Source organism: Aspergillus flavus, chromosome 5 (genome assembly GCF_009017415.1).
Source record: "Aspergillus flavus chromosome 5, complete sequence".
Taxonomy (NCBI): Eukaryota; Fungi; Ascomycota; class Eurotiomycetes; order Eurotiales; family Aspergillaceae; genus Aspergillus; species Aspergillus flavus.
In genome coordinates, this window is record NC_092408.1 from 1,817,953 (window position 1) to 1,832,227 (window position 14,275).

Here is a 14,275-nt window from a genome sequence, read left to right on the forward strand (position 1 = left end):
CAACCGGGCCGGCGCTCAGTTTCTTCCGCTCTTCCTTAAGATCCGCCGCTCTCGTCACTCTTTCTCTTCCTCTTTCTTCTCCTCCCATTGACTCATCCCAATATCTTCAACTCTTCAGACTCTCTGCACGCACATCTCGTCGATGTCGATCTAATCAACCCTTTCTCAATCATATATTATCCCATTTTTTAGTGACTGGTAACAGCACCGTCGCGCTTATGCGTTTTTTCTCGACCTTCACTTCTCAGGTATGTAGACCCCCGTTCAGGTCCACGTGACACTCCCGTGATGGACAAGCCCTTGTCTGTTTCCGGGTCGTGTTGAACGACCTTTATTGTCGGTATGGATCAATTGGGGCTAACTAGGGTTTGCTTGCAGGACTACATCTCGGATCATCTCTGGAAAGCTTCCGGAAACTACTGAAACCTTTGTTTCAAGCACCAACTGTACACTCTTCTACTCTAAACTACTTGACATAACATGTTCGCTGCCCGACTCTTCAAGGCAATGCCCGCCAGGGCCTCTGCCTTCCCTTCCGTGAACGCTTCTATCCAGTCTCGGTTCATGGCAACTGTGCGTAACGGTCGCGTTGCCCATGAGCGTGCCACCTTCACGATCCGAGATGGTCCTATCTTTCACGGGAAGTCGTTCGGAGCTCGCTCTAACATCTCCGGCGAGGCCGTCTTCACGACTTCCTTGGTTGGATACCCTGAGTCCTTGACTGACCCCTCCTACCGTGGTCAGATCCTGGTCTTCACCCAGCCCCTGATTGGCAACTACGGTGTTCCCTCCGCCGAGAAGGACCAGCACGGCCTTCTCAAGTACTTCGAGTCTCCTCACCTCCAGGCTGCTGGTGTTGTCGTTGCCGATGTGGCCGAGCAATACAGCCATTGGACCGCCGTCCAGAGCCTTGGCGAATGGTGTGCTCGTGAGGGTGTCCCTGCCATCTCCGGCGTCGACACCCGTGCCATTGTCACCTACCTGCGTGAGCAGGGTTCCTCTCTGGCCCGTATCACTGTTGGTGAGGAATATGACGCTGACCAGGATGAGGCTTTCGTGGACCCTGAGCAGATCCATCTCGTGCGTCAGGTTAGCACTAAGGCTCCTTTCCACGTGAGTGCCGCCGATCCTCAGTGCCACGTTGCCGTCATCGATTGCGGTGTCAAGGAGAACATTCTCCGTAGCTTGGTCAGCCGTGGAGCCAGTATCACTGTGTTCCCCTACGACTACCCCATCCACAAGGTTGCCCACCACTTCGATGGTGTCTTCATCTCCAACGGCCCTGGTGACCCTACTCACTGCCAGGAGACTGCTTACCACCTGCGCCGCTTGATGGAGACCTCCCAGGTGCCCATCTTCGGTATTTGCTTGGGACACCAGCTGTTGGCCCTTGCCATTGGTGCTCGTACCATTAAGTTGAAGTATGGTAACCGTGCTCACAACATCCCCGCTCTGGATATGAGCACTGGTCGTTGCCACATCACCAGCCAGAATCACGGTTATGCCGTTGATGCTTCGACTTTGCCCTCCGACTGGAAGCCCTACTTCGTGAACTTGAATGACTCCAGCAATGAGGGTATGATCCACAAGACCCGTCCCATCTTCAGCACTCAGTTCCACCCCGAGGCCAAGGGCGGCCCGCTCGACTCCTCCTACCTGTTCGACATCTACCTTGACAGCGTGCGCAAGTACAAGGCTAGCCAGTCGGCTTTCCACCCCACTCGGGATAGCCTGCCTAGCCCTCTCTTGGTCGATCTTCTTGCTAAGGAGCGTGTTGGCGTGCAGCCCACTATTGGCATGCAGAATGTGGCCGCTGCCGCTGCTGCCGCCTAAAAGAATGTCTTCATGGGTTTGGTCTTTTGTGTGTGGAGTCTGGGTTAATGGGTTATGTGGATGTCATTCAATTCGGGTTAATATTTAGTCTGGTTCATATGGGTCTTTTTAGCAATTGAAAAAACTTGCTGTTCAAACTTTCAGTATTTTATATATTGTGTAAATGCCATCGAGTTCCGTATCACAAGCATATGAGTTCTAGTCGGTAATATTTGACCTCGGTTCAAAGGTCAAATCGTCGTATCATATTCAGTTTCAAGGTATTCGTCTCATAAGAATAATCTCCATATTGCGATTATTTCGCAACTATCGAAACCACATCCTCATCCGCCACAATATGTGCCAATCCCACTCGTTGCGGGATATGCCGCGCACTTGCACCCCACACCAAAGCATATTTAAACGATTCTTTCAACGTCCGGTGAACGTTATCGCAGACGTCCTCGATGGTAGAATTGCTCCGTACAATCAACGCTTCGCTGAAATCGGGCTCCTCTCCTTTCCTGCTTAACGTTAGATATTTTCATCGGGTTACCAGGGTGTAGGATAGACGCATACCGTTTCGTGTATATTCTGATCAAACGAAGTTCTTTCCAGATCCGCTCAACCACCTCCTGAACGCCGAGGTCTAGTTCACAACTCATCACGGCGGTATGTGGTTCACGGGCGAGTTGATTCAGGAAGTCGAGACTGATGCTGTCGATCTTGTTATATACGTAGAGACTATTTTACAGTTAGACTTGTTTGGGTATAATGTTTAGAAGATTGAGGCTTGTTTGCTCTCACCATCTGATGTATTTTCTGTGATCTTTCATGATGACGTCGATGAAGTCGTCGATCGTTGCTGTTGCGATATGCTTTAGTATACAATTAGTCACGGTGGTTGGGCGTCAGAACATACCGTATTCATCTCGGATCAGAACTTCACAGTTCAGCATCTTGTAATCACGGAGGACGTTGAAGATGAGCTTCTCGTCGAGGTATTTCGGGGGAGTCTGGAAGGTGATCTTCACTCCGCCTGCTTTCTTTTGTTTGAGGTAGATGTTTCTAAAGTTGTTAGTGAGATGATCATCTACTTTGACTCCAGAAGAAACTACTTACGGAGGCTCCTTGTTAAGACGAATACCAACGGCATCCAATTCCGCCTCTAGAAGTGCCCGCTGCTCTGCTCGCTTAGTGGCATCGAGAACCATGAGAATCAAATCACTAGTCTGGTAGCAAGTTAGACAAAAAGCCGTTAATCGTCTCCCCACAACCGTCAATCGCATAAAGCAATAGATAAGTAGACAATAAACCAACCTTAGCAGCTGAGATAACCTGGCGACCTCTTCCCTTGCCCTCAGCAGCACCTTCAATAATACCAGGAAGATCCAAAATCTGGATCTCCGCGCCCCCGTATTCCAACACACCCGGAATAGCAGTCAACGTGGTGAAAGAGTACGCCGCAGCCTCACTCTTCGTCTTCGTGATCTTGCTCAGGAACGTCGATTTACCGACGGAGGGGAAACCGACAAGAGCAACACGAGCATCACCACTCTTGCTGACATCGAAACCTGCGCCGCCGCCGCCGGCACCGCCTGTCGGCTCCAGGAGTTGGGCTCTTAATCGGGCGAGCTTTCTGTCGGAGTGGTTAGCTAGCTGAGCTGCTTTGATTGAGTGAGGGTGGGTTAATTTTCGTACCCCTTCAGCAGACCCAGATGGTATTCTAATTATTGGTTAGAATTCGGCAGTTTTCTTCTAGCATGGGGGATATAGTCGTGGTATGCGCACCTGTGGCCTTGTTCTCTGTTATCGAATTAGCGGCGGGGTTCTGCATAAACTCGGGAAAAGGTAAGGGGACAAAAGAAGCTTACTCTGCGTCCTGCGCATCTCATCTTCAATCCTATTATTTGATATCAGAATTTAGTTCCATTTTTATAATCAATTCCAAGGCGATTCGCCCATCCGAACGTACTCTTTGATCTTCTCCGTGATGTTCACCATCTTGCCGGTTGGGAGCCCCGCGGACTCAAAAATTCAGCGATAACAAGTACTACTACGACGAAGCTGCCCGTGATTCGGGTTCCCTGGAGGATGCCAAATGTAGAATATGCCAGTGATACCAGGATACAGGTACTCTGGTCCGATCTTCTGCGATAAGAGTGGGGAGTCTGGGGGGAAACAAGCATATATCAAAATCTCGCAAAATAACTGCCTTACATAATCGGTGGTTATGGGGGATTCTGCCGGACCTAGCTTTACCGCTATCTGGACCGCTTAGATGGTCCCTCTGATCTCAGGTGATGATAGTATCTATTCCATCATGTATTGGAAAGGGAAGCTAAGTGCAGATTTATAATTGTGTATTCTTTTAGTTACTCTTCATCTAGTCCAAAGGACACCTTGTTCAGTATCGCGGTATACTTGGGGTATCAATACAACATGCAAGCTAGACCGCAACCGGCAAAACCATAATCCGACCAGATAGATCCGGACGGCAAGCTCGAATAATCTCATCACAGACCGATAAAGGTCAAGACAGAGCCTCCAATCTCCAATCTCAACCCCACCACAACAGCCATGGCACACACCACAGTAGCCGACCCCCCCCAATCCGTGGAACCCACAAATTCTCTCGAAGAAACAAATACCCCAGACGAGCATGTCGCCAGCGAGGAAAATGCCCTCGCCGTCACCCAGCCCGCCGAGTCCGCCGTCGCGGAAGGCGCGCCGAAGAAGAAGAAGATAATCAGGAAGAAGCGCCGTCCAGCACGCATCCAGGTCGATCCCGCCACAGTCAAATCCGAGCCGCCTCCGCAGACGGGTACAGTCTTTAACATTTGGTACAATGTACGTTTTATGTTTCGTCCCTTGTACACAATCGCGCTATGCGCTTTGTGTATATCTCAATGGTTCGAACAACAGATGCTAACAGTTACTCTAGAAATGGTCCGGCGGCGACAGAGAAGACAGTTACCTATCAAAACAACACGCCCCATCACGATGCAACATCTCCAAAGACAGCGGCTACACGCGCGCCGACAAAGTTACCGGCTCCTACTTCTGTCTGTTTTTCGCGCGCGGTGTCTGCCACCTCGGTCCGGAATGCCAGTATCTGCACCGTCTGCCCACCATCCATGATCTCTTCAGTCCGAATGTCGACTGTTTCGGCCGCGACAAGTTCAGCGATTACCGCGATGATATGGGCGGTGTTGGGTCGTTTATGCGCCAGAATCGCACGCTGTATGTGGGTCGGATCCATGTTACGGATGATATTGAGGAGGTTGTTGCGCGGCATTTTGCCGAGTGGGGTGAGATTGAGAGAATACGTGTGTTGACGTCGAGGGGTGTGGCTTTCGTTACGTATACTACTCTTGCGCAGGCGGAGTTTGCGAAGGAGGCTATGGCGCATCAATGTAAGTTTCTTCTTCTTTTGTTGGGCTGTTGAGGATTATTCGGGTGTGCTGATTTTCTGGAAGCCCTCGACAATAATGAGATTTTGAATGTGCGTTGGGCGACGGTCGATCCGAACCCATTGGCTCAGAAGCGTGAGGCGAGAAGGTTGGAGGAGCAAGCTGCTGAGGCGGTACGCAGGGCGTTGCCGGCGGACTTTGTTGCCGAACTTGAAGGGAGGGACCCTGAGGCTCGAAAGAGGAAGAAGATTGAGGGCAGTTTCGGTTTGCAAGGGTATGAGCCTCCTGACGAGGTCTGGTATAGCCGGACGAAACAGTTGGAAGATGCAGGAAATGGAGATCAAGGTCAGCTCGAAGCTCCGAACCAACCACTCATGCTTGAGAATGCATCGTCTGCTTCTGCTCCTCCGCAGGAATCGGAAAGCAGTGGCATCTTCTCTAGCTCTACTGTTGCGGCACTGAGGGGACTAGCAGGCGGAAATGTTACAACACAAGCAGCTCCGCAAGCCTCGGGGGGTCCTCTAGTAGGCTACGGGAGCGATGATGAAAGTGATTAAACCGGTCGATGGTATATTGCGCCTAAAATTATGTATAATAACAAAGATATCTTGAAACATCACATTGTTTGTTCGCTGAATTGCATGGTATATTTGCGGGTATAGTTCGCTATAAAATGCTGAGAGGAGATAAAACATCCAACACCAATGCCAATAATATGTCAAATAAAAACCAAAAGTGAATAAGTTGGTTCAGGCACAAAAGAACAAGGAACAAAGGAAATATGCATGATACATAACACATGACTCTGTACCTTACTTGCCGCGTCCTAGATCATAATAAACACATGAACCTGTACGATAATTGTATATAAAAGCGTTGCTGAAGTTGTCCGCACCGTCGTTGACATGGTTCTCGTGAGCCAGGTCAACGAGGAGCTCATGGACTTGACTGAGGTACTTCCTCTCAGTCAAGGGTGCACTCTGAATGACTGTGCGCCAGCTCTCGGGGTCTGATAGCCGAGTATCTCTGATTGCCTCGAGTAAATCATCGCGCGTATCAATGGCGGCAATAGGCCCATTCAACGCATCCTCGATTACTTCGCGAGAGCGGAAAAGAGCTATATTTCGTTAGTAGACACCAAGCATCATAACTCAGGTTAAGACGTACCATTCTCAACAATATTTCTCCTATTAGTCTTCTTGCTCCTATGTTGAGGAACTAGGATGCGCACATCGCTCGACCTTTCCCCGTCAATACCAGGATCTGGTTGACTAGGCAATCGAGATTGGCGAAAGTCGACTGCGCCCTCACGTTGGTTGCGAGCGCGGATTTCATTTCGAAGCCATGGTATTAGCTCAGAGCTCCTCAAATCGAACTCCTCCTTAGGAACCAGACACCGGACCTTAAAGCCTCGTTCCTGGCTATCTTGCTTCACAATGACGATCCAACTATGATTGTGATCTTTGTACTTGGTGAGAAGTTCCTCAAGAGACGAGGCATCAACGGCTAGCTCAGCACTAATGTCATTGGCCCATAGATCTTGAACAACTTCAATGCCTTTCTTACGCAGAATCTTTGAGTCAAAGCTCGCAACGAGGACATCACATCTCCTGGTCTTCCAAAAAGCAGCGGGCTCAACTTCATGGTGCTTGAGATGGCTTTTGGATGAGCCTTTGATATACTCGAGCATAGCAGAGCTGAGTCGATCCCAGCTCAAATTGAAGCCCACAGCATGAGTTTGAGGTCGGCTTGCTAAGACCTTTGGGCGAAACTCTTGGACTAAGGAGTCATACCGACCACCAGCAGCGAAGACATCACGTCGCTTGTTGTCAAACACGCACTGGAACAAAATGCTACCTCGAAAGAACTTGTCGTTCAAACTCCCGAGAGGGTTCACGTAAACCTTTCGTTTTACGTCGAAGCTTTTAAGATACCCCATCAGCCAATTTATTCGAACGAAGATGGGAGTCAGGCGTTCGGCGAATTCGGTGCCCTCCATGATGTCTCGGAGACGCTTCTGCATCTGCTTCGGGGAGTCACGAAAATCAAACCTTGCAAGCTCATCCAAGGAGGTGGAGGCAACACCGATTGCCGGCGACCGAAGTTCACTTCTGATTTTCTGCATGGTCCACTTTCCCACGTTGAGTTTGCTGATGACCTCCTTGACCAGCGGAATCTGAGAAGGAGTGATACGGCAAAATTCCAGAACAAGTTGAAGTAGATCCGAGTGGTTTACAAGGAAACACATAGAAGCCGACCTCAAAGGCGGGAATTCTTCAATAATCTCATCAAGAACCTTAATGACTTCCGCTTCCTTCAAAGCCAGATCCAACGTATTGTGTGAAACGATATCGAAGTCCACCTCTTTATGAGTCCGAGGCTCACCACCATGAGACGTCTCTCTGTAGACAGTACCAAACGCGAATGTTTTCTCAAGGGAAGGATCTTGTCGCGGAATGGCACGCGCGTTTGGTAGAGTTAGATCGAAAGGCAACTGAAGCACGTTACCAGTGGAGTCAAGAAGTCGAACAGCTCCGTTGTTATAATGCTGAGACCTTGGAAACAGCATCTGCCTTGTGGTTTCCACAGACCCATGCCTGCGAAATATCGAGGTTAAACGTTCCTTGACCAACCCTTGAACCAGCAGCTCATTGGCCGCCGGTGTCCCGCGGGAATCCATGTCCCAAGCGATGTCTTCGAACTTCTTAGGAGACTGTGAGAAAATAGCCGACAAGATCTTCTTGTAATCAGGCGAACTAGGATCAGACAGCAAGTGCATGATCGCCCGTCTAAAGGTTTCCTCTTCGACCTGAAGAGGAATCTGACCACTGTGGAGAAGCTCTGAAGCTGAGGGTCGTTCGCTGGGGTTGTGGCTCAATAGCGACTCGATGATCTTTCCCTGGAGTGCCTTTTCGGAGTACCGGAAAATAGGTGGCAGAGTATGCTCCTTCTCCCTGATAGCGCGCAGTGTCTGGTCACGTTCCATACCGGTCCCAAGGGGGTAACACATTTCAAAGAAAATGACCCCCAAAGAGTACATATCAACTTTGTCATTATAGTTCCCTGTAAAACCGGACTTCATTTCTGGTGCGACATAGTATGTCGTGCCCAAGCTGCGAGTGAAGTCTCCTTCAAAATCTGCAGCCGTCGAAGAGCGCACTGCTGTCGTGAATTGGCCACTTGTGGCAAGACCGAAGTCTCCGATGCGTGGATTATTGGCAACATCGATGAAAATGTTGTCGGGCTTGAGATCCCGGTGAATAATACCATGACCATGGATGTGGCTCAGTCCGTCGAGGATTTGGCGAAACAAACGCCACGTTCTGTCGACATCATCGTATAGACCATTCTTGATCAAGTCACGAAGAGTCTTTCCAGAGGTCAGCTTAATGAGAATATATAAGCGATAGTGAACATGGACAAACTTACGTGCTTCTCGCAATACTCCATCTGAATATACAGCGTAGTGGAAACAGGCCTGCCTTGCGAGCCAGATCTCACTCGGCTGAGTTCCTTGCCGGTTTCACTTCCAGTACCATAAGTTTCGGGTGTTTGTCCATTATCACGGCTGGATAGCGTCCCATCATTTTCTTCCTCGCTATCCGAGCCAAACTCAATCTTGGGATACCCACTGGAGCTGATAAAATCTAGCCCGCCTGTGCTGTACCCGTATCCTTGCGAGTCTTGAGAGCCTTCGGAGCCTTGGCTAGCGAAAGGATCACCCTCTGTGGATGACACAGCTTCCTCATCTACAAAGTCGTAATCCTCTTCAATCCATGCAGTGTAATAACGCACTACGTAGGGATGATTCAGACGTGATAGTAGCATAATCTCAGACAGTGTGTCCTTAAGCGCAGCGGCGGATCTTTGAGTAATTTTCTTGACTGCATACAGACGGCCATCAAGTTTATTTCTCGCTTTGACCACCATACCGAAACCGCCTTTACCCAAGCGACCTGCCTCATCAAAGTCTTGGTAATACCGTGAAAATGCCGGCAAGCCTCCAAACGAATCGAAGCGAGGACGTCTCGGCAGTGATATGGAGTTTGAGGTGCTTGAGTGAGACACCAAAGGTGCGTCAACACGGAAGAACTCAGATGGCTGGAGCTGGAAGGCTGTCGGTCTCTTTTTTGGATCCGTTCTGAAGAATTCGTTAAGTAAATCTTGCAGTGGAGCAGACAAGCCTAGCGTTCCCATCAATGCGTTCGCTGAAGTGTAACGCTGTAGTACATCCTTACCGAATCCCATCTGGAGAAACACTATACCCAAGTCCCACACATCTGTCTTCATGGTCGGCGAGGTATTCCCTTGTGTCGACTCGGGAGGCAGCCAAAGTGGTGATTTGGAAGCTTCCAATGATTGTCTGCTGTCGGCAGAATCAGGGAGGGCATTTTCAATGCTCGCTTGCAGTTTCACAATAGTGCCACCGGTCTGGTTTCTCAATATCATGATGCGCCCGCAATGGATATCCCCGTGGACAAAACCGCTCCGGTGATAGAACTCGAGCGCTTCAAGAAGTTGGATCGTCCAGCTTCGCAGAGTTTCCACGGGTACAGACCCCACGATATCCAGGAACTCGGACAGCGACCCCTTGTTTGCATGCTCGAGAAGAAGATAAACTCTCCAAGCGTTGTCCTGAGGACTGGCAGGTTCGAGGGGCCGGTAAATCTTAAACCCAACAAAATCTAGTAGATTTGGATGTCGTAGCCGTTTTAAAGCTTCCAATTTATCCTCGCTGCTACGCATTTTCTCTCTGAAAGCAAGTGGAGATAGCTGCGTTTCATCGATCGAATATTCCTTTAAAATCAGGAGAGGAGCATGGCACCTATTCTCAGTGACCACTGGTCTCACGGCATACGTATTTTTTCCCTGGGCACTCTTGAGAAGCGTCTTCCCATAGACCGCGCGGAAAACCAATGGCCCTTCGTCGCTGTCGGCCATAACGAGGGGCGGGTCGAAGGAGATTGCACCTGGGATATTCTCCCCAGCGTCAATGTCGCTGCCTGTGTCTATGCCAGAGGTTCGACTCTTGCGTCGTAATAGTCGGGCTTTCGTTCTCTCTCTAATTTTATCCTCCAATAGCTGTTGCAGTGCTCGTTCCTCTTCCGCAGTGGCGGCCTCTTGTTTCTGAAGCTCTTCTTGCCGTTCTAGTTCAGCGCGCTGATTGGCGGCAGCTTCCTGTTCCATGCGCTCCTCCTCTAGGCTGGGCAGGTCTTTATTTTGAGCTTTAGCTTCTGCCACATCCTCTAAAACATCTTGTATAGAAACGGCAATCTCGTAGATCATCTCAGATCCCACGAGGGATTTCGGTTTGGTCCGTATGATGTCATCAATCCTCGATCGAGCCCCCTGTCGGAGATCATCCAAGTTCTCCAGGAAAAGGTTCGGATAGGTTTTGGGATAGGTAGTCGGCAGTTCAACTAGCAAATCAAGACGGACCTCCGGATTAGACGAAGCGCGCAAGTGGAGTTTGAACACCACATCTGACGATTGCTAAGATCGGAAATCGCAATTAACTACAGTGAACAAGAAGAGCGGCGAGGGAAAACAAGACATACCTGCCAGGCAGATCGCTTATGTTCAACTTCTTCAAAATCGTCACCGTAGATTGAGCGGAGCGCTTCAATCTCATTCCGGTGAATTTCTTCGTAATTGGTCGGGGCCACTACCGGCAGGGCGAGCGAAGGGGCATCCGGGGGGAATTGACGTTTCTTCTCCGCCCGGGGAGAGCCGTTCTTGTGGGCATTGCTGGAAGTTTTCTTCTGCTTGTGAGGCATAGCGGGGCGTCGGGCGGTGTGAGATAAAGTATTGCACCCAGGTCGAGATGAATCTTTGCCACGCGATAGCTGTGACAAAGTTGCAGCCGAAGCTGCAGCCCTCTATGCTTCAATAAGGAACATATTCAGACTGATCAGGTACCAATGTAAAAGAAAGAGGGCGGGAAAGGTACAAGTGAGAGTTGGTGACTATAACTAATTTAAAATTAGTGGGGGTGATTTAATGGGAAGAACCAAATGACGGACGGGAAATTGGGAGTAAAAGAGCGGTAACTATAGGACGAGCTAAACTGCCTTAAGGCTCGCACCGTTGTTTTTCCGCTGACCGCCTTTGGGTCGTTAGCGTCCCCGCCGAGCATCGTAAACAAAGCACAGCGTTCCACGTCAATCCCGCGGCTTGTCGTGACCTCTGATAAGACGCCAATGGTGTCCGCCCCTGCAATGCGACCCTCGATCTCGTTAGTAATTTGATTCACCTTGTCCTGCAGGCGCGATGTTGGAGTGGATCACTGGGCAGAACGAGCAGTTTGCAGGTGCGTGTCTCTCGCTGGCCGCATGAAGCTTGGGCACGCGCCCCATCGTCGGTCCAATAGCGGACTTGCGATCTTCCCCCCCAACGCAAAATCATACGGCTGTCGCGCTGACTTGTTTATTCCTTGTTTATCTCCATAGACAACTCAAAGGTGTTGGAACCTCCTGAAACGCCTGCACCTGTGTTCGCTATTCGCGCTTTCAAGAGCGCCTTGTTTGGCACCCCTGGGGCTGATGACGAGGATCAAATGGAGCGGGAACCGAATCCGAAGAATCTGACAGCCAATCAGTCGTCCCGCGCGAGCCTGTCGCTGAAGCCCACTATTGGGAACACGAGCGATGCTCCCATAGCCACGAAAGCCGACGTCGATATGGCTGTGAATGCAATGGCCTCCCCCACTAAGAGCATTCTTGTCACCCCTGGCACTGCATCAAACAGACGTAAGACGGTTTCATTCGGCGACGGTGTTGTCGACAATGAGCGCAAGCGAGGAGAATCGCCTAACAAGTCATCAAGAACTCCATTGACTAGCCAGTGGTCTATCAACTCTTCAGATGGGAAGGCCAAACCGCGTAGCAAGTTAACACAGGCACTGATGGACTCACGCGATAAGTCTCCCAAAGAGTCGGATGCATCACAAACCCCTCAGTCCACCGAAGCGAGGCCGGTGGCACAGTCGGCGTCGTCAACGGAAGATGACACCGGCGACGACACTATCAACCTGAACGAACCTCGGTCTCAGTCTGGAAAATACTGGAAAGCCGAGTTTGATAGCTATAGGACCAAAACCACGCAAGAAATAAGGAAACTTATTCAGTATCGCTCAGCCGCGAAAGCGTACGCCAGAAAGAAGGATGAAGAAGCCCTACGGTTAGCCGAGAAACTCAAGGAGGAAGAAGTGAAGGTTTCTGAGATGGAACGTCACGTTACTCAACTCGCGTCGACAATGGTTGGAGAGAATTCGAAAGCGGACAAGGAGCAGTTGGTCCAGGAACTCACCAAGCAAACCGCGCTGGCTTTGCAGTATAAACACCGAGTTGGCTTATTGCGCAAGCTCCTAGAACAGCACGGTGTTGTTAATAATGACGTAGAGCATATCGCAGGATCTTCCGAGACCACGAATGACACTCCTGGGGATACAGCTGAAGAGCTGCACAAGGCCCAGCAGGCACTGGGCGAGGCAAACACTAAGCTTGAGGAGATGAAGCGCGAACAATCCGAATTCGCCAAGCTCAAGGACTTGGCCCAAAGCTCAGAACAGAAGGCCTCAAACCTTGAGAAGGAGAACGCAACACTGAAACAAACTCTCGCCCGCGTTAAACAAGAAATGACCAAGTACGAAGGACGACGCAAAGAAAAGGAAGCAAAACTGAAGCAGAGAGAAGCCAAATTAGAGTTACGGGTCCAGGAATACAGAGAGCGTCTGAAATCGACGTCGCAACAACATCGTGAGCAGGAAGAAGGTCTCAGGGAGTCGTTCAATGATGAGCGCCGCCGCATGCAGGACCAGATTGATCTCTTGAAGTTGAAATTGACTACTTTTGAGCGCCTTCCTGAACTCCGATCGCGGACTCGCCACTCAGACAAGGGCTATGCCGGGGTCCAGGTGTATGATTTTGTACACGACAGCCCTCAGAAGGAGCAAAGCGATGAGACCCAGGACATCGACGAACCTCCAAGCCCAAGCCCACGTGCAAAGGATCGGCGCTCGCACACCACAAGAACGGTACTCGGCGAGCTGGATATTAAGCGGGCTTCCAAAGCCCTAGGCCTGGAAACAGAGGATCACAGTGAGCAACTGGCATACTTAGACGATACCCCCTATAAACCAAAAGAAAACCACCTTCTGGAAGGCGATGGTATCCCGCCGTCCTCACCCCCTGATTACCCACCACTCGAACCACCCACCCGACGCACCTCTAGACAGAAATACAACTCAGAGAGCTACCGCTCATACGTCCCAACCCATTCAACCATAACATCCCTCGCCCATCACCTCGCAACCCGCGAAGACAGCAAACAAATCCGCACCGAACGACTGCGGGCTCGCCGCTCCCCCTCAAAATACAGCCTAGACGCCATAACAGGCCTGCCGCAAACCTATCATCTCCCCGATCGAACCAAAAGGCGACAAAGTCTCGCGTCCGTCCAACGGGACTCCATCCCCGTAGACCGAATGTTAGCCGCCCAAGCGCGCCTGAAGCGCAAGCAAGACAGCCGCAAGACCAGACAAGAGGGGAAAGAAAACATGATCAGGGCCTAATGGGCCATATCTTTTCTTTTGTTATTTTCCACCTGAATCGGCAATCACCTAATGTAATATTTGGATTTTGAGGAGGGTAATTCACTCATTTTTCTGTTTTTCCTGGCGCGCGGAGGGGAGCAATTGTGGGTATAGGCGCTCTCGTCGTTTGGAATCTGATGTATCCATTTCCCTGTTTCTCTACGGTTCTCTTTTTTCCCCTCGCCCACCTGGGATAATCGCTTTCACTTTTGTTCTTGTCCGATACGTCATGCAAGTGACAAGTCCAGCACCTCTCTATGCCTGGAATATACCCTACATTGAACATGCTACCCCTGTTCACTTCTATTTTGTCCTTATCATTCACTTAACTTGACCCACGAGTCCTGAGACTTGTTGAAGTACGCTAATTACCCGACTGCAAAGTCCACCAATACACATTAACTGGATATTCCATTCCAATGAATACATCATCTATCTGTATATTCTGTCCGTATCT

General features: G+C 50.1%; 5 protein-coding genes across 5 annotated transcripts; 3 read left to right on the top strand and 2 right to left on the bottom strand.

The window, feature by feature from the left end:
• Positions 1–70: 70 nt before the first annotated feature.
• Positions 71–1,979, top strand: F9C07_2284817 (carbamoyl-phosphate synthase arginine-specific small chain). The gene is made up of 2 exons (XM_041286369.2): positions 71–248; positions 379–1,979. The coding sequence occupies exon 2, from the start codon at positions 481–483 to the stop codon at positions 1,831–1,833; it is 1,353 nt and encodes a 450-aa protein (XP_041147617.1). The 5' UTR covers positions 71–248; positions 379–480; the 3' UTR covers positions 1,834–1,979.
• On the bottom strand, positions 1,980–11,247 carry F9C07_2284820 (anticodon binding domain of tRNAs-domain-containing protein). The gene is made up of 8 exons (XM_041292866.2): positions 10,784–11,247; positions 8,655–10,718; positions 6,393–8,595; positions 4,757–6,342; positions 3,687–4,662; positions 3,514–3,618; positions 2,392–3,451; positions 1,980–2,336 (listed from the first exon to the last, which is right to left on the bottom strand). Exons 1-4 carry the CDS (start codon positions 11,000–11,002, stop codon positions 6,038–6,040), a joined length of 4,791 nt encoding a protein of 1,596 aa, XP_041147620.1. The 5' UTR covers positions 11,003–11,247; the 3' UTR covers positions 1,980–2,336; positions 2,392–3,451; positions 3,514–3,618; positions 3,687–4,662; positions 4,757–6,037.
• On the bottom strand, positions 1,981–4,104 carry F9C07_1647943 (GTP-binding protein RBG1). The gene is made up of 10 exons (XM_041292865.2): positions 3,788–4,104; positions 3,687–3,715; positions 3,604–3,618; positions 3,514–3,538; positions 3,133–3,451; positions 2,935–3,044; positions 2,735–2,880; positions 2,620–2,677; positions 2,392–2,556; positions 1,981–2,336 (listed from the first exon to the last, which is right to left on the bottom strand). Exons 1-10 carry the CDS (start codon positions 3,814–3,816, stop codon positions 2,129–2,131), a joined length of 1,104 nt encoding a protein of 367 aa, XP_041147618.1. The 5' UTR covers positions 3,817–4,104; the 3' UTR covers positions 1,981–2,128.
• Positions 4,393–5,782, top strand: F9C07_6282 (putative cell cycle control protein; the record flags this gene model as incomplete). Its single annotated transcript, XM_041292860.1, has 3 exons — positions 4,393–4,662; positions 4,757–5,228; positions 5,292–5,782. 3 exons carry the CDS (start codon positions 4,393–4,395, stop codon positions 5,780–5,782), a joined length of 1,233 nt encoding a protein of 410 aa, XP_041147619.1.
• On the top strand, positions 11,248–14,244 carry F9C07_2163116 (spindle pole body formation-associated protein-domain-containing protein). Its single transcript, XM_041292861.2, has 2 exons — positions 11,248–11,535; positions 11,675–14,244. The coding sequence occupies exons 1-2, from the start codon at positions 11,496–11,498 to the stop codon at positions 13,795–13,797; spliced, it is 2,163 nt and encodes a 720-aa protein (XP_041147621.1). The 5' UTR covers positions 11,248–11,495; the 3' UTR covers positions 13,798–14,244.
• Positions 14,245–14,275: the final 31 nt, after the last annotated feature.

Bases quoted from the DNA above. Each gene is read 5' to 3' on its own strand.
- F9C07_2284817 (XM_041286369.2), top strand. From the start codon at position 481: ATGTTCGCTGCCCGACTCTTCAAGGCAATGCCCGCCAGGGCCTCTGCC.
- F9C07_1647943 (XM_041292865.2), bottom strand. From the start codon at position 3,816: ATGGTGAACATCACGGAGAAGATCAAAGA. The intron at 3,716-3,787 runs GTACGTTCGGAT...ATCAAATAATAG, and splicing joins ATCACGGAGAAGATCAAAGA to GATTGAAGATGAGATGCGCA. The intron at 3,045-3,132 runs GTTGGTTTATTG...ACTTGCTACCAG, and splicing joins AGGTTATCTCAGCTGCTAAG to ACTAGTGATTTGATTCTCAT.
- F9C07_2284820 (XM_041292866.2), bottom strand. From the start codon at position 11,002: ATGCCTCACAAGCAGAAGAAAACTTCCAGCAATGCCCACAAGAACGGC. The intron at 10,719-10,783 runs GTATGTCTTGTT...TTCCGATCTTAG, and splicing joins ATAAGCGATCTGCCTGGCAG to CAATCGTCAGATGTGGTGTT. The intron at 8,596-8,654 runs GTAAGTTTGTCC...ACCTCTGGAAAG, and splicing joins TGGAGTATTGCGAGAAGCAC to ACTCTTCGTGACTTGATCAA.
- F9C07_2163116 (XM_041292861.2), top strand. From the start codon at position 11,496: ATGTTGGAGTGGATCACTGGGCAGAACGAGCAGTTTGCAG. The intron at 11,536-11,674 runs GTGCGTGTCTCT...TTATCTCCATAG, and splicing joins GCAGAACGAGCAGTTTGCAG to ACAACTCAAAGGTGTTGGAA.